The following is a 27,969-nucleotide window of genomic DNA, read 5'->3' as shown; positions in this document are numbered from 1 at the left end:
GTAAAGTGACTGCTGTGTCAGGCTTGAAAGAGCTGAACATTTAATTCTTGTCCATCACTGCAGACTAGTTTTCGTTCTGTCATCTGTGGTCTTGGCATCTGGAGCTGCATGCGTCTTTTTTCCAAATCCCAATTTCTTTACATTTTGTCACTAAAATGGCATTTTCAGTAATGTATCCCTCATCATGGAATACTCCAAGGCTTGTGCACAGGAAACTTGCCTTTTAAAAGGGTAGGAAGAGAGGGGTGTTGCATCACCAGTATTCCAGTTCCATGACTTTTGTGATGCACCGCGACAGTTTCTTTAAGCAGAGTCAAGTACTGCAAAGAAGCCACTACACTCTTCCCACCCTGTTCCTCGATACCCCTTGCAGGCAGTTTTCCTTCTTGTTAACAAATAAAACAGATCATGCTTGCTTCTAGCGATCAAATTACTGCAGCAAAATGATTTCCTGCATTTTCCACCAGAGGTATGGTAACTTTGCTGGTTGCGAGGCAACTCATATAAGATCTTCAGAAACATGAGGGTCACCTATTATGCTGCACACTGAAGTTGCAATGCCCATATTTAATTGAACACAAAGGAAGCTCTTCTATGCAAGAAAAATATACTTATCCTCTTTGCTGCCTCCTGTGAAAGAAGATGATCAGGTTTTTTAAGAAGTTATATGTTAAACCTAAATTTGAGTCCCCCCCCCCCCATCTACCAGCCTCTTCTCCTGAAAAACTTCATAAGCAGCTTAAATCAGACCTCACAAAATCATGACAGTGACACATCCTTACCCAATCCCAGTGTAAACTAAGCCAACATGTTCTAGCTGTGAAAGGTAGTTGTTAACTTGCCATGGATAAAGAAAATACATATCTAAAATTGCAGGGGCCATTTGAAAGCTTTATTACAGCTTATTTCTAACAGCTCTTCCAGGAACATGATTGTTCTAGCTATTTTCTAACTTTTATGATGTAGAAGACAGTTCTGTGGTTCACAAAGTGTGATGAGCCAGGATCCTGAAAACTTTTCTTGAAGTGCGTAAGAATCATTATCCTTGTTGATAACTCCTAAAGCCTGTCATTTAAAAAGCCATTGCAGAGAGTTATGAAGATGACAGCACCTCACTGCCTGTCACTGACATCAGAGATGATCTAATATCATCATGAAGTAAATACGTTTGTTAGCCAGAGGCTCTGTATTTTTAAAGGCCAAAAAAACTCTGTGAGAGAAGAGACACTCAAAACCTACTTCTAACATTGCAGACTAAATATTATTTCCATCAAACTGCATAATTTGTTCTATGACTCTTCTCACTGTTCTCTAGCAATGGATTCTTGGGAAATTACAAAATTGGTTTGGTTCACACCGCAGCTCTCACCAGGAAAAGATGGATGGTTTGGTTGGCTGACATATAAATAGAACAAAAACTAGTGCTAAAGAAGCATTTTTTTGTACATTCAGTAAGCTCTTATTAAAACAAGGACACAATGTCTAACTATCATTGTCTGCAAAGAGATTAAAAAGACTCATGTGACTATAACCTATTTCCCTGGATTTTGCTTGATTTCAGATATTAATATTAAACCAGTTTCATCTCAAGAAAAGCCTAGGGCATCTGTAAATAAATTGTCTCAAATTAAAGAAAATGTCACAATTGTTTTTTATTAGAAATATAAATTGACACAATGAGTTTGAGGAATCATACAGAGTAAACCATCCAGTGTGGTAAGCTAAGATGTCCCATGTCGTAGAGCAGACCCACACAGGCATCAGAACGAATCCACCCTGAGGCTGTTCCATGTTTCCACACTGCTCCAGTCCTACTGAAACAAAACCCTCAGAAAATCAGTCTGTTTAAAAACAGAAACATCAACACACTGAGCCAGGTTAAGACTTTTCTCACTGTATTAGAGTGACACCGTGTGGTGGCAGACAACAGCAGCTGGGGACTGTTATATAACAAGACTGATCGTGTATCCATATGAAAACCTCCACAAAACTGATTTGCTCTCATCAAGACTTACAAGACTTACAGTTACAACCATTCAGGAACATTTAGGGACAGCGATTTTCTGGTTTATAGTGATTTACAGTAATTTAACGAATATGGAAACATACATGTTTTGTAGCTCACAAAAATTAATCTTTTCTAACAACTCCTATCCAAATACTGTAAATGTAGTATAAAAAAGACAGTTTCAGTCTGAAATTAACAATTAAACAAACAACTGTCCAATGGTCTGTCAATGTCCATTGTCACAACATGTACGGTACTCCAAAAATTGGTATCCACTAACCTTTTCTTTAAGCAGCTATTCAATGCCTGAAATAATGCACAGGATGATGTTATTCACTTTGGAAATGCTGCTTTAACAATTTCTAATTTTTAATAATAACTAATTGCAAAACCAGCTCAATGGGACAGCAGGCAATACTTGTGGCACCAAATAGGCTTCTTTGAAATTTAGGCAATAGGTTCAGCTTGTGGAATGAGTGCAGCTCTGCTCTGCCTCTGCTGGGATCCAATCACAGCCACCTGAGGGCTCAGAGATTGCACACCATTCCCTAAACAGCAGCAACATCTGTTACACTAAAAGACTACTGTTTACTGTGGCAGAATTCTAGATAGTTTAGCTCACTTCTGTAACAAGCTCAGTGCATTGAACCCTGACAACAGAATGCCATCAGAGCAGATTCTAATTTATTGTAATAACACTATAAATCCATAACTCCTACTAACTTCAGTTGTGGAAGGATGTGCAGAAGCAACACTTCACAGTGTGTTGACTGAAGGTCTAGGTAAATATAAGTCACCATCCACCACTAAGCAAATGTAGTGTATTTAGATGTTTAATGCTGATCATGGACCAAACTGAGTTACTCAAAGTAAAAAATGTATGCTATTTTTTTGTGTGCAACTCAGGTTTTATTGCTCCAAATGCCAGTGTGGATAAAATTAAGAAACACATTCAGCTGCACATTCTTTTAATTCAGATGGCTTGTACACCATAAGCCATTCTTAAACTCTTCTGTGAATATAATCACAATTACTTAAATATATATTCTCTTAGAATGTCAGTCAGTTGTTTTAGAAAGAACAGATTTTACAGAGCATTGTTCTTTATTTATCGCTTCCATTGTAGTACTGACTTGAAGATAAACATCCCCCAAAATATACTTGGCTCTTATTTTCTAGCCTTGGATTTTTATGCACAAATATAACAAAAATAAGGTTCATGCTTTCAACTCAAATAGCACTTAGCAATGTTATACTTACAGGATTAGAAGAAAAAGCTCATTAGAAGTCTGTGTAATGTTTCAACCTAAAAGAAAAGAAGATCCATCAGTTTTTTGCTTAAAAATCATCAATATGGAACACTATCATTCATCAAGTTAAGTTTTTACTTGCTCTTTAATTTTTTATGTATCTAATTGCTTCTTACATTTAAGGTATTTATACATGAACACTGAGTGAAAAAGATGATGGATTTTGGGATGCTTGTAAACAGTAACGAAATGCACATTTCAGACTAATTAGCACCCTCTAATTATTAAAAAAAAACTCTGGCTGTTGCCAGTGCGTTTTTTTTTTACACAAAGGCTATGGAGTATGGCCCCACCAGCCATACTCCATACATGTTGTTAAAACCTATCCTAGCTTCTTTCAAAAACAGCTGGATGAGATTTCCTGATCATTTAGCCAATAAAAACAAATAAACCAGATGGACTGAACAGCCTTCTCTCACCCGTGAACATGATTATGTTCTTAAATGTTATGACATGTATCAGTACAAGATAAGAAAATACCCAGGGTGTCCTGCAATCACAAAGTCAATACAGTCCCCGATATCATTCTTCTTGTGCTTGTAGTTAAAAAGGAACCAGAAAAAAGAAAACCGTATCAACTAGCATAGTGTTTTCTCTGTTACATTTAGCAGAAATAACCTTTTATTTTATACCACTACGTTTCGTTTCCCGTATATCACTATATGATAATGCTTAATTTGACCGTTAGTTACGTTCAAGGATTTCATCAAGCACCACAGCATCAGTGTGTCTGTAAAGCAACATCATCTGATCTTTAGATAACACGTGTATGCTTGGGCTCTTCTCCAGACCACCTGCTATTTTGTGCAAGTACAGACACTATTCCAGTGTTGTACCTGTCCAAATATAAGCACAATGATCCTCAAACCCAACTTCAGTCACCTTAAAATAAGCTGAAACAAGGGCACTGGAGTGGTGGAGTGAGCAGCTGTAAATCAGCACTAATCCAAGAGCTCCATACCTGTACAGCAGAGCTTTGCCCTTGTTATTAGCCACAGAGAAGAAGCCGCTGCGAGGAGAGAAGTCCATACACTGAGGGAGGAAAATGGTTTTCCGTCGGAATACGGGAAAGTTGGAAAAGACGTTGAAACTAGGGATGTGAACCTGAAATCACCAAAACAAAAACAAAAAACTGAAATTTAACTTTGAAAGATGGGCAAAGACAAACAGATGGCGTACAGTTCAGCATCTGGATCACGTTTTTAAAAGCTCATTCAGAACTGACAAAGCAACTGTACCCATCTGTGATTTTAATGAATTTATTCCGTATCTTCATATTTGGTGGTACACACCTGGCAGTGTAATTAACATGCAATGAAACTAACCTAGTCCCATAAATGTAAAACTATACTGAGATAGCTGTCAATAATGAAGTGACTTTGATGCAGCACTATCAACACTAACACCTCGTTGTTCCACAACATACAAGAACCTTTTGACTTTCCTATTTATGTTGTCATTTCACAGTGGTTTCCATGGATACCTGACCGCGCATTGAGAAACAACATAAGTATATCTTGAACAGTAGCTCAGTCAATTCATTAGAGGTCTGTATGTTACAGGGGCCTTTTCCGTAAACAGATTATCACACTAAACTGGTCACTGAAACACTGAAAAAACAGTAGAATTCCAAGGTCATTTCTAGGGGTAAATTAAATATTTACAGCTGACAGTAGGGCTGAAGTCATTGCAATTCACTGAAGGCCTTTTTTTCCAGAGTTACTTTTCAGCATTTCACTGAAATATGGCAACATTAAGCAATGGGTCCTGAAAGTGTTTTACCCCTTACATTCTTTTATTAGAGACTAACCACATAACTCTGTGATTCATTGAAAGTAAGATGCTGAAGGCAAAAACTGAAGAATGACACTTAAGTTGAAAAGATTGCTCCTTTTGCCACAGATGCTGACACAAACTCTGCTTCTTATTTAATCTTTCTGTGAAACTAATGGAGACAATTACATTGGCAATGGATTTTCTGGACTTTCATGTTACTTAAAGGTGCATCTAATATACGCTACCCATTAAACATGCATTTGCCATCTATCCATTAGTGTGGGTCACAGCAACCACCCCAATTGGACACACAGGCACAATTTACAAACACCAATCAACCTGGACAAAAAAAACCCACTTATGTCAAGTTTCTGATCCAGAAATGTTCACACTGACTTTCTGAAATGTTACCATCTGCAGAAATCACTTATTTATAATTATTTCATTTAAGCTGTGGATGTGCCTGAAAACAGACACCATGCTTTAGCTTTTGCAAAGCACAGACACATGACTGTTCTTGCAACTATGCCCCCAAATCAATTTATCATGCCAGACTGAAATTATCTTACTCCATGAATTCTTGTTCTGACAGATGACCGTTCCATTATCAAATCTTCCCGAAACCTTTGCAAAGCTAATGTGCTGAAATTAAGACACCTTAAACACAAAATCAGCTTTCAGGGGATGTTGTAATTCAGCCTTCAGGCACACAGAAGATCCCTTCTGAACACTGACTTACCAGTTTGACGGCTTCGTCTACTACGTTGGAAGCCATCGCTAGTATTTCTGTGGTGGGATTGAACAGCAGCGAAGAAGCTGATGTCACCAGATTCATGATGCCCTTTAATGGCTTAGGTGTAGACTCTTGAAGACAAGCATCATGCGAATAGATATTTACCACTCCAGAATTAGACCTGGGGAAGACCAGACAGATAGTGGTCAGGATGAAAAATATTTTAAAAACACAATTCAGGTTTTGGTGAAGGCTTGACAGGATGCTCTATACCAAACGTTTTAAGGTTAGAGTTTAAAGAAAAACTCGAGCTCACTGTGGCTCATGAGAATTGGGAGATGCCCATTTCTGGTCTAACCAAGTATTATCTCTATACAAGATTCATGTGACACCATATAACCTGTGCCTGTTGGCTTGTAATGCCTACAGCCTCCTTCATATTGTGAACGCAGAAATACAATTAATTAAATAGCCTCAGCAGGAAAGCCAAAAGCATTAACATGCATTTGGAACAGTAGAGTAGTACAACAAAGCTAATTAATGATCAATTCATGGTCTTATAGCTTTGCAAGCTGCTCTCTAATTTGAGCACCAAAAACCCTGCGGCTGAGTGGAGGAGAACGTCTGTAAAGGTAGAGAAAGCAGTATTCGGAGTTGCCACTTCAATGCACAGTGGGCAAAGGCAGGAGTCAAAGGAGCACAATTTTCCTCATGGGCAAACCACCTGCTCACAGGAAATTAATTAGGGTAGCCAACCCACACAGTTTGATTACAGAGGATCAGAAAAGCAATGAGAGGGGAGGCTGTCAGGGAGTTTTGAAGATTTGCAAAGAAAAAGGACTGGCTGGGAATCATCAGGTGAGGCTATAAACTGCTAAACGTCTAACTCCTATAATGTTACTGGTCATGCATGTACACCGAGTACTGCACCTTCTCCAAAGTATGCCCATTCATATACTCTCCCAATTCACAATTCAAATCTCTAAGGAAACACTTGGTGGCTTCACAAAGAAAAACAAAGTGTAGTGTCATTTGCAAATATTAATAAGGCAATACTGAATAAATGCAAAGGAGTATTACTACCACAGACCTTTTATATGTACACAGTGATTATTAAGAATGTTAATGCACAAATATGGTGCATATATAGTTTAAAAAGCTAAAAAAAAGTTATTAATATAAAAGACAGCCGTTATCCTTGAAAACACAGAAGCTTTCAGATACGGAATGTCTATATACAAATGATTGCATATAACATCTATACATTGGGATGCAGATGCTCTTGTTCTGACTACTGGGTCCAATACTCGTCTGTGGCATTTTTAATGTAACTCAATATGAATATATATTTATTTTTAAACACCTTACTTTCTTTACAAAGCCTTTCTGATGCCAAGAATGGTTGCTAGAGAGAGTAGCATTTTGCAAAGGTATCAATTTTTGCAGTGTTGAATCCATTCAGACTATGTGCAATAATGGCCCAATTTTGAAGAAATGACACTGAAGAGTCATCATGCGGAGAATGAACGGGGACAAAATGAGTTCCGACAACAGCGGCTTTGTTAAGGACTTCATCTCATTTGGAGGCAGAGGCAGATGTGTGCCATTTTAGTGTGCCTTTCATTGGGTACTGCCCCAATTTGTTTAGGAGCCACTCTTTGCCCTTTTTTTTACTTTATGGTTTCAAATGACATTTTCGCCATCCCACCCAAAGAACATCCGTAGGTTTCACCATATCACCATATTTAACCAAATATCAACCTTGAATGAAGCCGAGTCCATATTATTCTGAGCAGCCAGAATGTGGATAGCAAACTCAATACTAAACAAAACTCAATTCCACTCCTGGCCCTGGCCAGCCAGGTATTTCATCACTGTACTGCTGTCTACAATACTGCAAGGACAAACTACAGGCTGTTTTTGTGAGAACCTCAAATTACAAGCAGTTTTTACTAGTGACATTGAAAAATCCACACTAGCATAAAAAAGCTTACTAAACAGTTTTGTTGTGGTGAAGGAGGCACAGGTCATCTCAATTTTGCCAATATTACGTGGACACATAATTCACATGGTACATTTTTAGATCTTAGCATTTTTACAAAGATTTGGCCTTATGATACAGTTTATACAGCCTTTTTTACAGGAAAAAAATATTTTGAATGTATTTTAAATTCCTAGCTGCAATTTTGTTTTAAGAACAATCATGAGAATCATCCCTCTAACCAGGTCTTTCCTACAGAAATAGGAAAGGACTAATCTTGTTCAATGACAGACAAGGCTCTCTGTACAACACAAAAGAATAACTGCAGCTGCACATACCAGTGACCAATACTGTGTGTGTCATTTTCAGCAAAGCCAGTCCTGTAACCCTGTCTGTAGATGGCTCTGTACTTGAGCTCCAATCAAAATTGAAAAACCTTGGGGTTATATTCGATTCTGGCTTAACATTCGACCCACATGTACAGCATACTGTCAAAACATCTTTTTTTCACCTTAGAAATATCGCAAGACTACGCCCTATGCTATCATTAACTGTGGCTGAAAAGCTGATCAACATATTTGTATTCTCTCGAATTGACTACTGCAATGCTCTGCTCCCTGGGGTATCTAAATCTACTCTGAACAAGCTGCAGTATGTCCAAAATTCAGCAGCCAGAATCCTGACCAGATCTAGTGCAAGTGTTCACATTACTCCCATCCTGGAGTCCTTGCACTGGCTTCCGGTCAAATTCCGCGTAGACTTTAAAATCCTCATGCTCACCTACAAGGCTTTACATGGCTTGGCACCTCAATACCTGTCTGAACTTTTATCGCCCTACTCCCCACCTCGCAACCTCCGCTCTTCAAATTCTGCCCTCCTTACTGTCCCCCAAGCCCGTCTACATTGTATGGGCGACAGGGCCTTCTCCTGCTATGCCCCCAAGCTCTGGAACTCCTTGCCCAAGGATATTAGAGAGTCACCTTCTCTAAACTCCTTCAAATCCAGACTCAAAACCCTCCTTTTCAGAAAAGCCTTTACTTAACTGGTTCCATTCTTCACCCCTCTGCTCTTCTTAATACCATCTTCCACGGTCTCCTCTATTGTTATTGTTGTATTGCTGTAATTATAATTGTGTCCTGTCTTGTGAAATTTTTCTTATTTATTGTTGTAGTCTTCTTATTTATTGTTATTGTCATCCTGTAAAGCGCTTTGAGAAGCCACCTTTAAAGGCGCTATATAAAATAAAGTTTATTATTATTATTATATTATTATTAAAAGCCACAAACACTTTTGGCTATAAAGTGGGAACAAAGCTTTTTGAACTCCCCGAGATGTATGCACCTATGTATGTAAGGGTATGCACCGATAATCATTTAATAATTGCCCATTCACAAAGTTTAATAATGTCATTGTAACAAAAATACAGCCTTATGTTAAATATTATACACTCTATTTAAAAGAACAAATGATTTATTAACTGGCCTGGATACTGTTGTTCTGCCTAAGTGCTTTCTCATTTTCAAGTTGTTATCCCCCTCGTTCAGATCTAAATTTAAAATAAGAAGAGAGCAAAGATCTTCGAGTTCCATTCATTTGGCGTCAGCCCCCGTCTCTGAGCTACTTGAAGGCGGATCACTTCATTTATTTTTATGGTTGAGACAACTAAGCTAAGAATTAAATCAAACGCAATACCCCCATCTCATTGATGTCAAAACAACGTGTTGTGAGGAGACACGACAGCACACACTCACAGCGTTCCTAAGCTAGCTTTTCTACTTTATAAAAAGACTATTTTCTAGAAAAAGGCCTGCTGTCAGGGAGGTATGTGCTTTTCCATTTTGAATTCCATTTATAGCTCCAATTCTCAAATGTAAAAATAGCTTACCTGTTTATACCCGTTACAATAAAAGTGAAATATCCTGTATTTCACAATAGATTAGGAAACAAACAGAAAAGCTTTAAAAAAAAACATGAATACTTCCAGGTAGTATTCTCACTTGGGCATTAAACCACTAACTCCTTCACTTTCAGCCTTTTATACAAACCCAAGCAAAAAGCTTTTTCCTTTGCAGGCTGATTTGTTGGCATGCAAAGTGTTTTTGTTTTCTGGCATCTCTTTGTGAACCAGAGAATGAGTTGAGATTATTCCATTACAATGCAATATTCACTATTGTTCAATGTTTTATTCCAAAATATAAATGACCCACCCCCTCCCCTGAAAAATATGCACACCTTTACAGAGAATATTCCTCACCTCATAGAAAACACTGGTACAGCAAAAGGAACTCAATTTTACATTTAAGGTAGCTAAACCCATGTAACCCAGTGTACTGTCTTATTAATCAGCATTAGGAGTTTTCTTATTTAATACCTTCTTATATGTTTTACTGCTTCAATGCCAAAGCTCAATGTATACACACATATATACAGATAACTTGCTATCTATCGTTTCTAAAATTTTAAAGAACTCAAATGTTATGGCTTTCAGCAGAAGGGTAGACGTCAAATTTAAAGATAAATTTTATCTCCTTCCATTCTGTTTGAAAATAAAATACTTTTGAAGCCAGGAATGTATGAGCATAGTTCTTTTACTGAATGTTAAAAAATATCCTTAATTCTCTCACAAACCATGATACAAAAAACTATGAATATAAGAGATACATTTTTCCTCTGCAGTCCCAGTGAAGACTGGTTCTTTTAAAGAAAATGATGTAAAATTGGTACCACCTGTTCCCTAAGTCCTGATCACAATGAGCAGAATATGTTTGAGACTAGCTTATTAACAGAGTTCTAAAGCCCATAATAAAACCTGTGCAATTTCAAATGAAAGCTTTTTCAAAGTTCTTTTCTCCATCATAAACAGTTTTTTATACATAGCCTGTTTTTCTATTTATGAAGAAAATAAACAGAATTGATATTTTACCACCAAACTCTTAAACAAGATTGAGGAACATTACAGATCTGGTAAAGAAAAACATTTTCCTTCTTGTGCCACCAGGTGGTGACGTTTGAGCTAACAGTAATTTGAAAGCGAGGCAATTTTCTCAATCCCAAAAAATCCAAAAAGACTACTACGGTTCCACTGAGGTGTTAAAGGTTTTCAGCAGCAGATACTGATTTGAAAACATAGCATCTTTTGACAATCAGAGGCTGAGCTCCTCACAAGAAAGGCCATCACCATTTGTTTCTGCTAACCTGAGTGAAACAGAGATACATTCCACTGTAGCAAGGACTGAATAAAATCGAAACAACAAGCAAAGAATTATCCAGGAAAAAAACATACTGTGGAGCAGTCTGATTCATTGTTAAAAGATGCTTTCCCCCACCCCACAGAGATAGAAAAGGTGCAAGTAAATCTCCTGCAATTAAAATACACTGGGTTAATTATCTGCCATGCTAACTTATGATTAATGAGAGAATAATCAGAAACACCCTTATATTACCATGTGCTTTCACCTAATTAAACTAATGAGTAATTGCTGGTTTTCAAAATGTGGAATTCAGAAAGAATGACGCAAGGGAAACTGTACATTTGCAAGTCAAAAGCAAAGCACAATTCTCTCACTTTGGCCTAAAATCCTCTGCTTTGGAGATGTGAAGCGCTCTTTAGGACAGCTGAACCCTTGACTTCTCCATACTGTAACCTAACAATTCCCAGTTTATTTCCTCTAATAAACACAAAGTTGAATTATAACAGCGGTGTCAAGGTCAAAGCTCCTGAATCTATCTGACTTGTAAGCTAAATTCAAGTTTAATGTTATATGTACCCAAATACAATGAAATGCTTACTTGTGTGTTTTCCTCACATGACAAATGACATAACAGATGATATAGAAAATGATATAACAAATGACATCACAATTCTGGGAGACAGGAACACAGAAGCAGCTAACTGATCTGTTGGAGACCAAGGAAGACTATGGATAATCCTGTTGTTATTTAAAAAAAAAACATCTAAAATAACACGAAATGATAGATCAGGAGAATGACATTTAATCTTTACTGAAAGCCCTGATAAAAATAGAATGTGGAATACAGACTGTCTAATGCATCTGGGGGAGATTAAGAAAGGATTATCAAGACATTTTGTTGTTTCACGTGTTTTTGATTCACAGTTTGCAGCGTGTCCGTGAGTTATACCAGCTCCTTATTTCACTGGATACTTTTGCAATTTTGTGCAAAATATGTCACATGAGCTGCCCCATTGAAAAGGTAGAACTGTTAGTACACAGAGGCACGTTCTGTTCAAACAGGAGAGGTAATGAATACCTTCACCCTTACTGGATCTTTAAACATCAATGAGAACCTCTAAAAAAGCCTTCTAGAAGCTGCTGCTGCAGGTAAATAATAAAAGCGTGCAACACACTTCAAGAAGAGTCTGAACTATATTCTTCACTAGACAAGACAGTTCTACCTGATCTCCTCTCCAGAGGGTACGTGGATAGATTATATGGCAGCTCAGATTAGATGCACATCAGCACAAGAGCTTCCACACTACTCTTAATCGTAGGAAGCTAAATGGGTTCTAAAAATATCACAAGCCAACCTCTTCGTAGGTTTGCCTAAGGATTCACATCCCTTAAGGCTGACTTATGCTCACACACAGCAAAGAACAAATTGCACAAATAACATTGGGTAGGTATACAAATGAGGAAATACTATTGTAATGAAATTTATTCACTGTATTTGGCCAATAGACCTTATAATTAATATTGTGGTTTCATCTTAAGACCCCAACAGCTATGTCTCCATACAATGAGAAGAAATAGAACCATGAACCAGGCTTTAAAAAGCTAGATTACTTTTATTAGATGGGGGAGTAAATGCAGAAATAAATTAAGTCCTTCGCAATCAGAAAAAAAAAAACAGTCCTTCTTACCCACAAGCCAGATACTGCCCATTTCTGGACACAGCAATACTTGTTCCTTTTAAACAGCCTTCATCTGTGAACCGGTTCATCCATTTACTGCTTTTAACATCCCAGATGTATACTTCTCCCTCATCTGAAAAACAGGGAAGGCAAATATTCTTTCAAATGCTGCAGTCAGCTTCCTGGTGAACACAAAGCCCAGTGCAAGCCTAGTGCACTGATCACAACATTAGTGGAACAGAAAGGTAACCCATGTCAAGCAGTGAACACTTCAGTATCCACTTAAATTAAAAAGATTAGCACAATCTGCTTAAATTATAAAAAAAATGTACACTTAATTGTTTAAAATCTTGTTCTATTTTTCATGTTACTTGTACCATCTTGTCAGTAATATACTTAAAATGACTTTATAAAACGATTCTCCCCTGAAGTTCATTCTTTGGGTAGTGTACATGTAAGTTTTTTGTATACAGTGTTGCATCTTTCTTCACTTGAAATAACATTAAGCACCTACTCTTTTAGTTTAATATAGCTTGGAAATTTATAAATGGATAACAGAATTCACATAACAGGTACCAATATTTAGTGCTACGCCACTTACAGAACAGAATTCAGTTTACCCACAATTTTTACTGCTACTTTTAAGATTAAATCAGTGATTAGTAAACCTGAAAAAAATCTAAATAAAATCTTTAAAATAATATCAGTTAAAACGAATAACAGTGATCAACAGTGAACAAAAACAGTGAATAGCATTTTCAAATGAATTAACGCCTGTAAGCAAGAATGACGTCTTTCATGAGCTAGCACACATTTAAAACAAAATTTGGTAAACTTTATTTAAAACGTGTAGCATAATTAGCTTCATTTATAACATTTGGTATGATGCAATACTAGAACAAATGCATGTTGTTTTATTTTTACATGTCCCTACAAGGCTTTAAACACGTGATTATAATGCATTTTGACGCTGTAATAAAGGGATTATAAAGCCATTATGCAACACCATTCAAATAAAGAGTTGCACAAAATTCCTTCACCAGACAGCAGAGCTCTGCTCATTCTGCGGCAGCATATGTTAGATTTCCTCACCAGAGCAGGCGTAGATTTTGCTGCCATCAGAGGAGAATGTGGCTCCTGTCACTTTACCATTGATCTTCATGCTCCGCACCAGCTCCTTGGTCTGCAACATTTATCAGATATTAAAGCTCACTTTATATTCAGATTTAACCAGCTGCAAATAATAAAACCAGTATTGGACTGCTGCTATTATTAAAACCACGATATTGCCAATTGGGTCAATTTTTTTTTGTGATCAACATTTTTAGTGAATTTTCAAACAGATGAATAAACAAAAACAAATGAAAAAAAAAGAAAAACAAGCAACAACACTATAATCAACAATGCAGTACCAATACGGTCATGCAGGCATACCATTTTATCATAAGCTCATGAAGGAATACCAATTACTTATAACATTGTGTTTTCCATGGTGTCTTAAATAAAGAACAAAGAAGTAACAAAACTCTGTTACACACCTTCAAGGTGAGCAGATGGAGATACCCTGAGGTCCCAGAGAGGAGAAGAAATGAACCATCGGGAGACACCTCAAACTCTTTCACCTGGCTCTCATTTAATGCTGGAGGAAAACGAATCAGGATCCTGATCAATTTCAGCACTGACACAAACATAAGAAGGGTTACAAGCAAGAGGAGGCAATTTGGCCCAACTGGCTTCTTTGGTAATTAGTAGGTAATTGATCCAAGGATCACACCCATCTGTTTCTTGAAAGAAAACACACTTCCTTTACAATAAAACAAAACTTCAGAAACAGTTTTCTGGAGCTTCACTAAGCAGAAAGTATACCCGATGCACACATTTGAGAGCAGAAGCCAGGAACACACAGGAGTCCTGATGTGAATGTGCCTATAAAGGACTTCATCTACATTTACTCTATTTTTCTCCCATTCATTTTAAGTAATTAATTTAAGTCATACCATAAACCAAACCACACCACGCTGCTACTGGCATCTTTCATACATCATACATTGTGTCTTTCGTACATCTACAGATGGTTCAATACCAACAAACAGTCTTTTTTTCTCTTAACATGTATGAATCATCAATTGTCGTCTATATTATACTAATGAAGTCTGATATTGCCAACTGTCTGACTCAGCTTCGCAGCACAGAAAAAACTGGAAACCCAGTTGAAATGCTCCCCAGCCAAGCCATTCATTACTTGACACAGGGTGTTGCCATGGTAACAGCGCAAGACAACCATGCTGTACAACCTTTGATAAGGCAACATAGGTTCACAGGATTACTGGTGTAAAATCTCACCTCTGACACCATGCACAGGGATTATTTTTCCTTCTATCATGTCATACACGTAAAAGAGCCGGTTGCGAGTGCCCGTGGCGATGACCTGCTCGCCATCTGCACTAAATCGGGCCTTGTGCACAGGAAAGCGCTCCAGGAAGATACTCTGGATCTTGGGGTTGGTCTTTCCATCAACCTTGGAGAAAACACAAACAATGGGATTCAGGGAGTCTGAAGGGGGGTTTAAGCAGAAGCCAAAAAGAACAGATACAGATGAAATCAGAAGTATTAATATACACATAATACTAATACATAGCGTAATTTCAGAGAATCTCACAATGTTGTTTTAGTGATTCTGAATCTAAATCCACACTCATTTGGCAGAGGTAGCTTGATTTTGTCAGGCTTGCCCCTGCTGTGATATTTGTCATACTAGCATTTGTAATGGCAGTCAGCCACCCACCTCTCACTTGGTACCAGTTACCATGGAAAAACTTGACAGGAAATCTGTATCACCTGCAAGCACGCCTGCATTAGGTGGTGCAGAATACTTAAGAACTGCACTGCCACTGCTCAGGGCTCTGTTATAGAGTTCTGTCTATGAGCCATAGCTTTGCCGTTCCTGATTTGTCTATGTTGAGGGGATATTTATAGTTCCTTATCTACCACTAACTCAAGATTGGAAGAGAGTCCTGACCACACGACAATTCATCTGTACTGTAGCATAATTTAATCTTGGTTTGTACTGGGGAGCCTCAGTGTGAGACACTGATGCTGAACCACAGCTTAACACTCGATCTCAGAGGAAAGCAATTATTTTAGGGACCTGAGACACAATGACAGGTTCTGTTTATGTCCACAGAGGAAAGCAGTACCTGGAATAGAGATACAGACTGGTCCATCCCTGCTGTCATCACCACCTGGGCTGAAGGGTGAAACTGGACTGTGGTTAGTTTCGTGTCTGATGGACGGTCGTTGTTGGCATTCAAACAGTTCTTCATCTGAGAAAAGAGCAGAAAACATATATGGAAAAAATCCCACACTCACCTCAACAGCATACAGGTTCACAGAGGGACAGGGTAGAGAGTGCTTCACAGTCCATACTCACTGGTTCCAATGTAATGAACATTACAAAGTGCAGAACATAAATACTAAAAAGATCACTTGCTTGTCTCACTAGTTTTATTCTAGTGTCCCATGTTTTTTCCTCTTTTATTTTGTCTTTCTGCAGCTCTGTTTCCAACAGCACAGGAACATGTCTTTCTGAGTTTTGTGGTCTCTGGATGTCTAAGCAGGAATAGGTCATATAACAGTCACCACTTAAGGTTCTGCAGTTTGTACAGAATTAATGGAATCTGTACACGCACAAATTTAAATAAAAAGACCTCCAAGATAAACTTAGTTTTTTCTTTATAACATTCAGAAAAACAGATATTGTGCATATTTATTTTCTCGTTATATGAAGCCAATGAATTAATGGAATATTAAAACAAATTTGTCAGGAATGAGTCCCATGCTTCAGTGTACTGTAAAAACAAATCCTCCAAAACATCAGTTTGAAACTGAAAAGTGACTTGGAGAATATATACTGTAAAAGAACCAGCCAGGAGCATAGTTTCCTGTAACTATATTCTCCTAGCTGGTGCTCTAATCCCGTGCTTTCAAATGGGTATTTTCTCAAAACAATCTTTTGAAACCAGATACTCCAAAACCCCAGACAGTGCTTAACAACCATGCTGGGACTCTTAATCTAAAAACCCCAGGTCTGTGAGAATCCTTGTCCATATTGTAAACATCAGTATCTGGGTACCGTAGCCTAAAGTTGCCTCCACAACCACAAATCCTTCACCTGTATGATTCCTTTGGGAAGAGATTCGGAAACAGCAACAAAGTTGCCTGTCTTTTTTAACAGGCTGTCCTCCTCATCATCATCATCACTGTCACCTTGGAAAAAATAAGCACAAAGAACAATCAAACCAATAAAGAGCTGCTTAACAGTCGTTTCTAGAGAAGACTTTAGGGAACATTCCATAGTGATAAACAGATATGATTTACCTTTTATAATAGACAACCACTTACTGCCAAAAGACTGTCAATATTGTAATACTTAACATGTAAATTAAGTATTACAATAAAGAAACTTAAATGTACTTGAAAGGGTGACAGGGAAAATACAACTGCAAAGCATAAACTAAGAAACTCTTCTCAAATAAGTACTGAGAGAAAACAATAAATACCTGGAAGATTAAGATAAATTGTGTAACATTTTCAATTAGCACAGAAGGTGAAATTTATCATCTTGTGACTGTGGCATACTCTTTGAGGAGGTGTCCAAGGGCAGATATCTTCTTAGTTTTATGAAGTTGCTCAATGTCCTTACCCTTCTGTCCTTTCCTCCTGTTCATCTTCTTCGCACCCTTCTCTGCCCATGATGGCGTTCCACCCATTGCTCTCTGGAACCTGCAGGTGGAACAGAGGGCAGTGAGGCAGGGAATACAATGCAAGTTTACACAAGTTTAGTTCAGCTGCAGTCAGATGGAACCCACCTATGAAACAGAACTGAACTGAAGATATGTACTTTGTGAGATGACAGCCCTGTTAGGGCCGTATTCCTCAGAAACCTCTGGGGAAATGAGCTGCTGCACTCAGTTGCCTGACCACTGGCTCAAAGCAGAAGCAGAAGGACTGACCAAGCAAAGAATTCACAAAACTCACTCATTTCTTCAGTCCATGGCCAGTCCTTCTCCTTCCTGTGAATGGAGCACAGAGAGATTCTGCCATCTGCCTTTCAGACGACACACATCCACTGACTGAGACAGGAAGACGTTTTCTTCGTTCACCTGACTAATTGTTCTTGAGAAACTAATCAAGAACTAATCATAGCCAGCAGCCATATCACCCTGCAACTCACAACTGGAAACCCACTGAAGCTAAGCAGGTGTGAGCCTGGTCAGTACCTAGATGGGAGACCTCCTGGGAAAAACTAAGGTTGCTGCTGGAAGAGGTGTTAGTGGGGCCAGCAGGGGGCGCTCACCCTGCGGTCCATGTGGGTCCTAATGCCCCAGTATAGTGACGGGGACACTATACTATAAACAGGTGCCGTCCTTCGGATGAGACGTAAAACCGAGGTCCTGACTTTCTGTGGTCATTAAAAAAATCCCAGGGCATTTCTCGAAAAGAGTAGGGGTGTAATCCCAGCGTCCTGGCCAAATTTCCCATTGGCCCTTACCAATCATGGCCTCCTAATAATCCCCCTCTATGAATTGGCTACATTACTCTGCTCTCCTCACCACTGATAGCTGATCTGTGGTGAGCGTTCTGGCGCACCATTGCTGCCGTTGCATCATCCAGGTGGATACTGCACATTGGCGGTGGTGGAGGGGAGTCCCCATTACCTGTAAAGCGCTTTGAGTGGAGTGTCCAGAAAAGCGCTATATAAGTGTAAGCAATTATAATTATTATCATATAAGGTGATGGAGAGATGGAGACAATGCATTCTAAAGAGATGAGGTATAAAAACTGGCTTTCATTGAAAAGAACCAAAGATTTCATCTCAATTGACCAAAACTTTAACTTTCTTTACCAGACCCACAGTGTCCCTTGCAATTATTAAAATTTGTATTCTTTTTTCTTGAAAACGTGGAGAGAAGTTTTCAATAATGCAAAAAAAAAACCCCTCTGAAAACAGCCTTCAACTGATTTACGAAGAATAAATTGTGGACACAGCTGGTTTCTCTACAGCTGCTGATACGGTGGGAGAGGCACAGCAGAAGACTGTGAAAATGGAAAACTCACTGCTCACGCAGTCTCCGCTGCACCATCTGCTTCGGGAGTTTCTTCTCTATGTCGCTCTTCAGAAAATCCTTCCGGAACCTGTGAGTCATGTCCACGCTAAAGTAAAGGCAGAACAGAGATAAAACACTGAAGACATTTCACAAAACCTTTTGCCGATTCTTACCAAACTCACTGCCATATCTGCTGATGAAAGCTATGCCTGGAGCAGTAGGAGAAAGCTGACTTTCAAAGGAACATAACAGGATTATTCTTCAACACTTATTAGAAGCATTTAAAGACCCTCCACAATGTAGAACTTGGAGCCAAAGGATAAATAAGCTACCTGGAAGCACTGCCTTTAAGGACATGTTTTAAGACTTTAAGTCGCCTCATATGATATTTTCCTACAGATGATGTTTACAGAGGTGAATGCCAATTCTAAGAAAAAATATTCAGATGGACATCAACAAAACATGGACAATACTCAACAAGCTGCAGCAGAACAATGTTACAAGGCTCAAGCTGTACATGGTATGAGTGGATTTACAAGGAAATAAACGAGAGGAGGTCAGCTCCTCGTATATTGCTTGTTTTTTTGCTAGTGGCTAAAGGATCCCAAAATCTTATCTAGTCATATCAATATCTATCTTCTTGACGTTGCTAGAGAATTAGATTTTTAGAAACAGACATCCAAGCTTAACGGTGCTGCTGGAGGGTGTATTCTACGTCAATTTCAACTGTATATTAAAGTTTTTTCATTGCTTTGCGACACAGATTACACAGCCAACCTCCAGCAACCGCCCCGAGACCCGTACTCACTCTTCCTCAAGGTTGTCATCCTCGTCCAACCAGGCGGCCTTTTTGGTACGCTCCACTTGCAGCCGAGATTCGTTCTCAACTTCTGAATCACTGGAGGACTCATCCAGCAGGTTGCCACTTGGCGCACCCTCATCCTTAAAGAGGAAACAGAATATAAACCTTAGCTTGTTCATAGCAGAGCACAGCATTGTTTAAATTACAGACCGGGGGTCTCCAACCCTAGTGTTTTTCAAGTCAATTGCAAACAATCCCAATTCAACACATGATGATTCTATATTGTAACACAATATGTGAAAAAGTCCAAAGGGGATGAATACTTCTGATAGCTGCTGTACGGGATAATCTGGAATGACCCCCGAGAGGGTTCTCCACCTCCGCCATCCACGCATGAGTTGATTAACTTTCTCATGGAAGAAAGGTGCCACATCTCTCCTGAAGAATTCCAGGTGCTGGTTGACTCTTTGCCATGGAGCATACACCTCATACGAGCCACACGTGGTGGCCCAGTGCTCTGGCAAGTGACTTTACATTAATTAGTGCATTTATTTTTACGTTCACTACCTGTACACGTTACCAATCATTTTAATCACATTGTTTGGGATATGGAAGTGAGATTAAGTGTCAACAGCTCATGCATCTAAAATGTAGAAATTTTATGATGATTAACGTACTTCAGTGAGATGACTTGTTTAGTATGTGAATTTGAAGAGGCTATACTGAGCTCTTATTGCTAGATGACTAAAATACAGGTTACAAAACTAGTCAAGAAAATCTACATCACCTATTTCTAAGCACCAAAACTTAAAAGTTCTTATTCAGGGTATAATGCACTTCACACATGGCTCTTGCATGTTGGCTTATTTTGTGTTAAATAAATAATGACATAAATAATGAAATAATAGTGTAGTCTGTTATGTGTTGTCACCTGAGGTTAGACTGAATTAATTTTAGAACCTGGTAAGGACCAGGCGATTTTTTCTTATTTCCAGATAAATAAAACCATAGAACTGAAAGAGGGTGTACTTTCTTTTTCACATGACTGTAAAGCACACCCTTTCAAATGAAAACTACCATAGAAAAGTAAGAAATCACTATTCACTTAAATACCTAACAAGTTAAAGTTCTGTTATGTGTTAGTCATTCCTCTCTTGGAATTCAAAGTGACAGATTAAAAGGCCACGGTGCTCTATAACCGCATAAAGAGGTAATTAGATCACCGTATCTGAATAATTACCTGTCTGGTTAAAGGCTTTCAACTTTTATCTCGGTGCCAGGTGACCCGCTTGTTTTCAGATTACCTTAAACCGCGTTGTGCTCCAAACATCGTAGCACTTCATTTAGTAGGCTATAAGAACGCAAATAGAAACCTGTCTTAAGTCCATTATGTTGTAACGGTATCCGATACTTCCGGGGGATATACACAACGATTCTAGGACCAATCTGTGATGTATCTTTTTAATTATGCGTCTGCTCCATTAGTTATCTAAATGTAATTTGTACACCTGGTGTAAAAGTAGGTATGTCCACAGAACATTAAGGGATGCTTTCAGTCTATTTTTTTAATTTTACTAAAAAAGCATGTTTAAAGACTTGATCTGAAATAAAACTAAGGCGCTTTCAAGCAGGGAACTTGTGCACCAGAAACAAAACATTTAACCTCGGCGTCTACTCAAAAAGATAGTCGCGCAGTGGATCGGTCAGTTGACGTATTGTAAAAACTGCAGCCTTCAGTTTGATTTCATTTTGTGGTTGTCTTGTTTAGAATAGTTTAAGGAATGGGGAGCCCTTTGCTTAGCAACGTTTTAAAGCCCCAGCTATTTAAAAAAAATACCGAGTAAAACCCAAGATGGTGTACACGGCAGCGAGTGAGAAAACGGAGTCCACACGAGCGAAAGTGCTTCTCGGCCGGCAAATGAGCTTACCTCTGCCGCTCCTATGAGCCTCTCCACCAGCTCGTCTTCGGCCCCAAACACCAGGTCCTCCAGCAGCCTCTCTGACTCCTCTTTCTCGCCCAGCGCCGTCACCTTGCTGAGGTGGATCTGCCTCTTAATCTCTTCTGCTTCGAGCTGACTGTCCGAGACTGCAGCTCTTTTTCTACTTTTCCGTTGTGACGCTTCACATTTGCGGTTATTTTCATCCATATTAATATATTTTAGTCAAAACTAAAACCTTTAAAAAAATGAAGTACCCTACGCTGTTTATATCAAATAATGAGGACCTCACGCGCTTAGGATGTCACAAACCTTGACACCTAACTAGCAATCCTAGCAAATCAAATCTAGCATCCCTTCTTCAAAGCACTACTCGACAGATAATCGGGGATCGCGTAGTTGATCACAATTTTATCACTGCCATCGAGCGTACATTTTAATATTACTTAAAAGCTACTCGTAGTGCTTTGCAAGTATGCGTAAAAACTCTCCCACATGGTGAAAACACGAACTTCCGCTAACTTAACCTTTGAACTATGACTTTTGAACTGTGAATGAGGCATACAATTTAAAATGCAGAAAACGAATGGATTTTACTCTATAATGTGTTCTGTTTTTGCTTGCTTTTTGTTTCAAAGTTGAATGATATGGTTTATATGATAACCGTAATATCCCAGATATGACATGTAAAAATCTGTTATGTAAACGGCTAGTCTTCCTCATTGATTTTAAGAGTAAGCGCTTTCGTCCGTTAGTTTTTTGCACATTTAAATAGTAAATGGCTTAATGAAAATAATTCTGAACACATTATAGCTTTTTTGTAAGGTGGTCTCAAATTATACTTTGGGGAAACAAATGTTTGACTGATATATTTACCCCCCCTTAATAATTGAAGTGGTTCGTTTCAGTCTGGTTTCCTGTGACAAATAATCCTCAAGTCTTTTGTTAACAGAATTAATTTAATTTTACGCCATTTTGGCTCTAAAATACAGCGCGTGTTGTGTTTAGAAACAGGGGGACCGTGGAGCCAATATGGCAAACACGTTCTTACAGTTTCAGGACCTTCTGCGAAACTCTTGAGCGCAGCAACCCCTCCTAGTCTCCGCCCAGCGACTCTTTATATAGCTGCTCTCTGCTCTGGAATTTCCCCGTCGGCCGTCAGTCGCTGTCCGTGTGCTGTCCAGTCCGCTTCTCTGTCAGTCTTCCGAGAGTCAACTATTTTTGGAAAGGTACTTTTCTGTTCATGCTGGCCACGTCCGACGCGATCTGAAAGGAGATGTTAGCCCCATTGTATTGGCCTTGATCTTGGGTTTTAATTTAATCTGTGATTTAAGAGATTGATTTCTTTGGCATATGGTTTGCGTCTTGTGTGCTATTGCAAAGATACTGCATATAAGATCGTTTTGAAAAGCCTTTACAATTGGACCTGTACGTATAATTGTCCTTGTAAGGATATACTTGTATTACACTGCGTTGCAAGCTGTGATGGTTTCATTGAATAATACTGGTGGATCGGTTTAACAGGTCTGCTAATAGTACGATATTACTTTATTTGGGTGAAACCCTTAATTCTGGTTTTGGAAAATATTGAAAAACGCTCATTGTACAACATTCCGTGAGCTACTTTGGGCGCTCCTTTTGTTTCGGGAATAGAAATTTGCCGGTTCCCGGTGAAGTGCAGCAGCAGCAGGCCATGTGGCAGATTGGCATTCGGCGAAAATTAAACATGGCCGCTTTTGAGACAATACAGTAGATCGCTTTTGGTCAAGTTCATCTGGGCTTCAGCTGGCAAGCCGTTGCCTGGGATCGAACTATAAAGGGTGGATTGTCCAAACTATACATCTGAAAAGACATTAAGCCTTACACTACCCTTAATCAATTTCTTGGAAGTTTGGGTTCTTTATGTGAAGGCAGTACTAAATAAATCAGCCATTCACACCCAGATTTTACCCTTAACATAAACTTAAAATAATGCAACTCTCTGCTTCCGCCTGAATCCTTCATTTTTGTGAACAAAGATGTCCCGTATCGACAGATGAGTAATCTGCTCTAGATTCACATGTTAAAGGAAGAGAATGACGTGAATTATTTGGAGACGCTATAGGTTTGCAATGGGTTGCACTATTGGAGCTCTCCGGGGCTTGTTAACAGCGAGGTTTGCATGAAGGTCAGAAGGGTTCGGAATCATATCCATGGCCATAAAAAAACTTATTTAGTTAAGCCAAGAAAATTAGTGGAATAGAAGTTAAAATAATGGAGCGGAAGGAATCCATTCAGTCGGAACTGAAGCAGCTCATCATGGGGATATTTAAACACCAGTTACAAAATATTTCCCGAACCCTGTTCAAGCAACCGTAAAGCGCAAATAATTGGTGATGAGTTTAAATTTGGCATAATTGCGACTTTCCACTTCGCTTTTGTTACAGCACAATGGCCGCCCAAGAGGAACGCACCTTCATTGCTATCAAGCCCGACGGTGTCCAGAGAGGACTCATCGGAGAGATCATTAAGCGCTTTGAGCAGAAAGGCTTCAGACTTGTGGCAATGAAAATGCTTCACGTAAGTACCACTCCCTACCTGTCATCTGTCAAAACATGTAGTTGAGGAAGCCTTAAAAGCGGTGGTTAAATTTTTTAAATGTTCAGTTTTACTTCTATACATTGACAGAGTTTCCTTTATGGTCCTATGGTATCCTTTGGTAACTATAACCATATCGTTCCGATACATCAGCAGTGTACTATCTGTTCCACCCCCTCTTAATCTGTGAGGAGTTGAATGTCTAGACACCTGCCATTTATAGTCTGCTCTCTTCTATCAATAGAAAGTCTTGGGCCCAGTGTGGATGAACCAGCTTCAGTCTTAATTCCATCTTCTTGCTTGCAGTTTTAGACAAGGTGGTCATTTCAGAACAGGGCTCTGGAAACTGCTATTCAGTTGTGCAGCTTCATGTTTGAGAAGGCATGAAGCAGTTGCATGATTTTACCGTATCGGTTGTACAGTTGTTGAAAGATTACTGGAGTGAGTTTTTTTTTTAAGACAGGCTTCAAGTATGTCAATCCTTCAAGACTAGAAGAGTTTAGCTTTGGCTTTTAATATTTACAGCACTGTTTTTCCATTGGCAGAATAGGGTGCTCAAATGAAGTGTTTAATGGTTCATTCATGGAACTTGGTTTTACTTTGTAAGTGCAAATGAGCCATTCCCAGAATGGCAACTGAAGTCTATTTTTGGCCATTGCCCTGCTTCATGATGGTTCAGTGCTGCTTGTCATTTGTACACCCTGATATGGCCCACCCTGAGTGAAGGGGAGCGGGGGTGTGTACATCTGAGCAGGAGTTTGGTGTGCACAGTAACACCTGAAAAACTACATGAGAAACGTATTTGGTGTAATTTCAAAATGCCTACACTGGCGTAAAATGGTTTTCCAATTAATTTTGACCGCTACGTTGTGTGCTGTGATGTATTTGTTGGAAATCTTTTAAGTTTTTGAAAAGATGGCATAAGCCTAGATGAATTTCACTAATTGGAATGTTACTAATTTGCAACACATCTCTCTAAGCAGTGGCATGAAATGGCTCGTGGCTTAGCTGTTATTTTCATCTACAGGCATCAGAGGAGCTCCTGAAAGAGCATTACATCGACCTTAAAGACAGACCGTTCTACTCCGGCCTGGTAAAATACATGAACTCGGGTCCCGTTGTTGCCATGGTAAGCTTTCTCATCAATTGTACTTCACTTTACAAGACAGTGAGATGGATAAGCTTCCCGTGCTGAACTGTAACAAAACACCCCCTTTTCAGGTATGGGAAGGCCTTAAGGTAGTGAAGACTGGCAGAGTAATGCTGGGCGAGACCGACCCTGCAGCCTCCAAGCCCGGTACCATCCGTGGTGACTTCTGCATTCAGGTTGGCAGGTGAGTGAAAGGCGCACCTATTCTGGAAAGGGAAAAGTGAATCTAAATCAACAAAAATTGTGAATGCATCAATCAAGGTGCATTCACAATTTTTAGAGCTTTTGATAAAGAATTGATCTCATTACCTAGGTGAAACTTTCTGAATTGGAAAAGGGATTGAAGTGGAGGTGGGACATTTCTTTTGCGTGCAAATTTGAGATTTTCTGCTTGACTTTCCACTGTACCGATGTTCTTTTTACATGTTTAGTGATATTTGCCCTTATTTTCTAAAAGGTGGACTCCCTTGTATGATACCCATATACAGTTGGCTAAAGTGGCAGTAATGTCAGCTAGTCATGCTGTGTGAGGGATGCTCTTGTGATGGACTTGATTAGTCAGTGAGCACTTCTTAGAGTTGTAGTTTCTCTTAAAAGTTTCAAAATGTGGTGCAGTGGTAAGCATTGCTGCCTTGCAGCACTGGGGCCCTGGGTTCAATTCCTGATGTCTATCTGCATGGAGTTTGTATTGTAACCTTTGTATAGGTTATAGCCAGTAGCTGTGGTTTACTCCAACAGTCCAAAAACATCCTGGAAGATTCATTGGCTTCTGGGGAAAATGGGCTCTGGTCTGTGTCCTGTAACGAACTGTTGTCGTGTCCAATCCTGCTTTGCGTTCATCGCTTGCTGGGATAGGCTCTGGTTCCCCCGCAAACCCGTGTTTGATAAAGAGGTTAGAAAATGGAGAATGGATAGTCCAAATGTACTGGGTCTGTTTTGACATTGCAGAGATTTGAAGGACCTTTATAGCGTTATAGCTTCATAGCTTGTTTGTGGATTTGGAAGACCGTCAGGGGGAAATAACTGGGCTATTCAGCCTTCCTTAATCTTGGCTGCTGAAGTGTGGACTAGACTGAATATACAGTATCCCCCCCCCCTGCAAAACACTGTCCAACTTGAAAACTCAGAAGTGAGCAGTGGTTAGTGGAAACAAGGTCATTTTTGTACGATCATCTCCTCAGTTGTTTTCTAAGTGTTCCTCTTGCCGTTTCAGGAACATCATTCACGGCAGCGACTCGGTGGAGAGCGCTAACAAGGAGATCAGCCTGTGGTTCAAGCCAGAGGAGCTGGTGGCTTATAAGAGCACAGCCCATGACTGGATCTACGAGTAACCTGGTGCCCTCGAGAGCCTCTGTGCTTGACCTCCCTCTCTTCCTGCCCATCTCCTTTCATTCCAGAGAATGTAGACCTGGGAGCAACATTTGTATTGTCCCTTTTATGAATGCAGAGCACTTACCAATAAAACCATGGAGACCCAGTTCTGGATTCCTTTTTTAAATGAGAATTTGAGAAATTGATTAAAATGTTTCCAATTGTTTCACAGTTAATCTCGACCCGGTACCTAGAAACTAAATAAAACTGGTTTACCTGACACGTTTCTTATAGTAAAGTTTAATTAGTTTTCTTCCAAAAAATATAATCTATATAGCCTAATTGTATTGTATAATTGCAACAACCTGACAGTTAACAGCTAGGAAGCACTATACACTATTCTCCCAGTCAGTCTTTACCTCCTCCAGTGGATATTTTGAGCACAGTTAAATAGATTGCATTGGTACATTTTGGTGAGAGGCACCTTTCTTTAAACAGCAATTGCATCCAGTTTGCTGTTGAATCCAGTTTTGTTTGCTGACATCTCATTGATTGAAGAGTATAAACAACATGCTTTCCTGACCTTGTTGCAACACAAGATTAGAAAGTTAATCTCTTCAGTCCTAGACTACAGGTTTAGTAACTTGTGACCAAATTACTGGAGTAGATTTTTTTAAATGGATTTCACTTTGTTGGATTAATTCCAAGAACACCCAGAATCATTTTAAGGAGTAGGTGGCACAAGTGTCCTTCAGGGCTGGTATACAACTTCTAAGGGGCAACATAAAATTTGTCCAGATTATCCGCCAATCTGTTTTGGTGATATTTGTTTCTATCAATAAAAGATTAATTATTTTTTAAATTAAATTTAAAAAAGAAAAATTGTCAGCAAAATCCTGCACAAAAATGTTACCAAGGGTGTAGGCCACTAATACTTTAAAACAAAGTTATACATACACACTGAACTGTTACTCGCATATAAGTTATCCCAAGGATACCACTTTTCAACAGCAATGTTGTTTTGCCATGAGATAGAACAATGGAGCATCAGATTTTCTGCTTCTCTATATCATGAATATAGTGTTACATAGTAATCTTTACCCACCTAATGCTGCTGCTAAAGCCTTATAACAGGAATGTCCTTTTTCAGGGAGATACATGGTGAAACTGGTCAAATTTAAACATGTGCACAATCCTTTAATCCAAAACCATAAATTAATAGTAAATTATTGGTTCCACACATAGTGATGCCACCATTATCCGAGCGGGAGTGAAGTATTAGGTATACTTCTGGCTGGAATGTCTCCATCTGCTGTTAAAACCCACTTTCGGTAACTATGCAGATCATAATATAAATTACAGATGAGACAGGTCACAATACAAAAAAGTATTGCATTTCCACAATTG

General features: G+C 39.0%; 2 protein-coding genes across 5 annotated transcripts; one reads left to right on the top strand and one right to left on the bottom strand.

Moving 5' to 3' along the window:
* Positions 1 to 1,627: 1,627 nt before the first annotated feature.
* utp18 (UTP18 small subunit processome component) lies at positions 1,628 to 22,055 on the bottom strand. 4 transcript variants are annotated; one of them, XM_088599417.1, is made up of 15 exons: positions 21,516 to 22,055; positions 19,594 to 19,727; positions 18,796 to 18,891; positions 17,381 to 17,460; positions 16,850 to 16,944; positions 15,876 to 16,001; positions 15,022 to 15,196; positions 14,217 to 14,317; positions 13,771 to 13,861; positions 12,688 to 12,811; positions 5,834 to 6,008; positions 4,280 to 4,422; positions 3,269 to 3,314; positions 2,289 to 2,314; positions 1,628 to 1,814 (listed from the first exon to the last, which is right to left on the bottom strand). In XM_088599417.1, exons 1-13 carry the CDS (start codon positions 21,732 to 21,734, stop codon positions 3,290 to 3,292), a joined length of 1,584 nt encoding a protein of 527 aa, XP_088455543.1. In that variant the 5' UTR covers positions 21,735 to 22,055; the 3' UTR covers positions 1,628 to 1,814; positions 2,289 to 2,314; positions 3,269 to 3,289. The 4 variants fall into 4 exon arrangements, with proteins under 4 accessions (XP_088455543.1, XP_088455540.1, XP_088455539.1 ...); XM_088599414.1 differs by having other exon boundaries at positions 1,628 to 1,811; XM_088599413.1 differs by lacking the exon at positions 2,289 to 2,314.
* Positions 22,056 to 22,594: 539 nt separating this feature from the next.
* Positions 22,595 to 26,728, top strand: nme2a (NME/NM23 nucleoside diphosphate kinase 2a). The gene is made up of 5 exons (XM_088599418.1): positions 22,595 to 22,753; positions 23,951 to 24,083; positions 25,129 to 25,230; positions 25,323 to 25,435; positions 26,465 to 26,728. Exons 2-5 carry the CDS (start codon positions 23,955 to 23,957, stop codon positions 26,580 to 26,582), a joined length of 462 nt encoding a protein of 153 aa, XP_088455544.1. The 5' UTR covers positions 22,595 to 22,753; positions 23,951 to 23,954; the 3' UTR covers positions 26,583 to 26,728.
* The last annotated feature ends 1,241 nt before the right edge of the window (positions 26,729 to 27,969 follow it).

This window comes from Lepisosteus platostomus, chromosome 11 (assembly GCF_059453375.1).
Source record: "Lepisosteus platostomus isolate fLepPlt1 chromosome 11, fLepPlt1.hap1, whole genome shotgun sequence".
NCBI classification, from domain to species: Eukaryota; Metazoa; Chordata; class Actinopteri; order Semionotiformes; family Lepisosteidae; genus Lepisosteus; species Lepisosteus platostomus.
The sequence above is the reverse complement of the archived record's forward strand: the minus strand, read 5'-3'. Positions and strand labels throughout refer to the sequence as shown.

Excerpts from the sequence above, each read along its gene's own strand:
- nme2a (XM_088599418.1), top strand. The coding sequence starts at position 23,955 with ATGGCCGCCCAAGAGGAACGCACCTTCATTGCTATCAAGCCCGACGGT. Across the intron at positions 24,084-25,128 it reads TGGCAATGAAAATGCTTCAC|GCATCAGAGGAGCTCCTGAA; the intron begins GTAAGTACCACT and ends TTTCATCTACAG. Across the intron at positions 25,436-26,464 it reads TTCTGCATTCAGGTTGGCAG|GAACATCATTCACGGCAGCG; the intron begins GTGAGTGAAAGG and ends TTGCCGTTTCAG.
- utp18 (XM_088599417.1), bottom strand. The coding sequence starts at position 21,734 with ATGGATGAAAATAACCGCAAATGTGAAGCGTCACAACGGAAAAGTAGA. Across the intron at positions 18,892-19,593 it reads GATGACAACCTTGAGGAAGA|CGTGGACATGACTCACAGGT; the intron begins GTGAGTACGGGT and ends CCTTTACTTTAG. Across the intron at positions 15,197-15,875 it reads AGTCTGTATCTCTATTCCAG|GTTGATGGAAAGACCAACCC; the intron begins GTACTGCTTTCC and ends GTTTTCTCCAAG.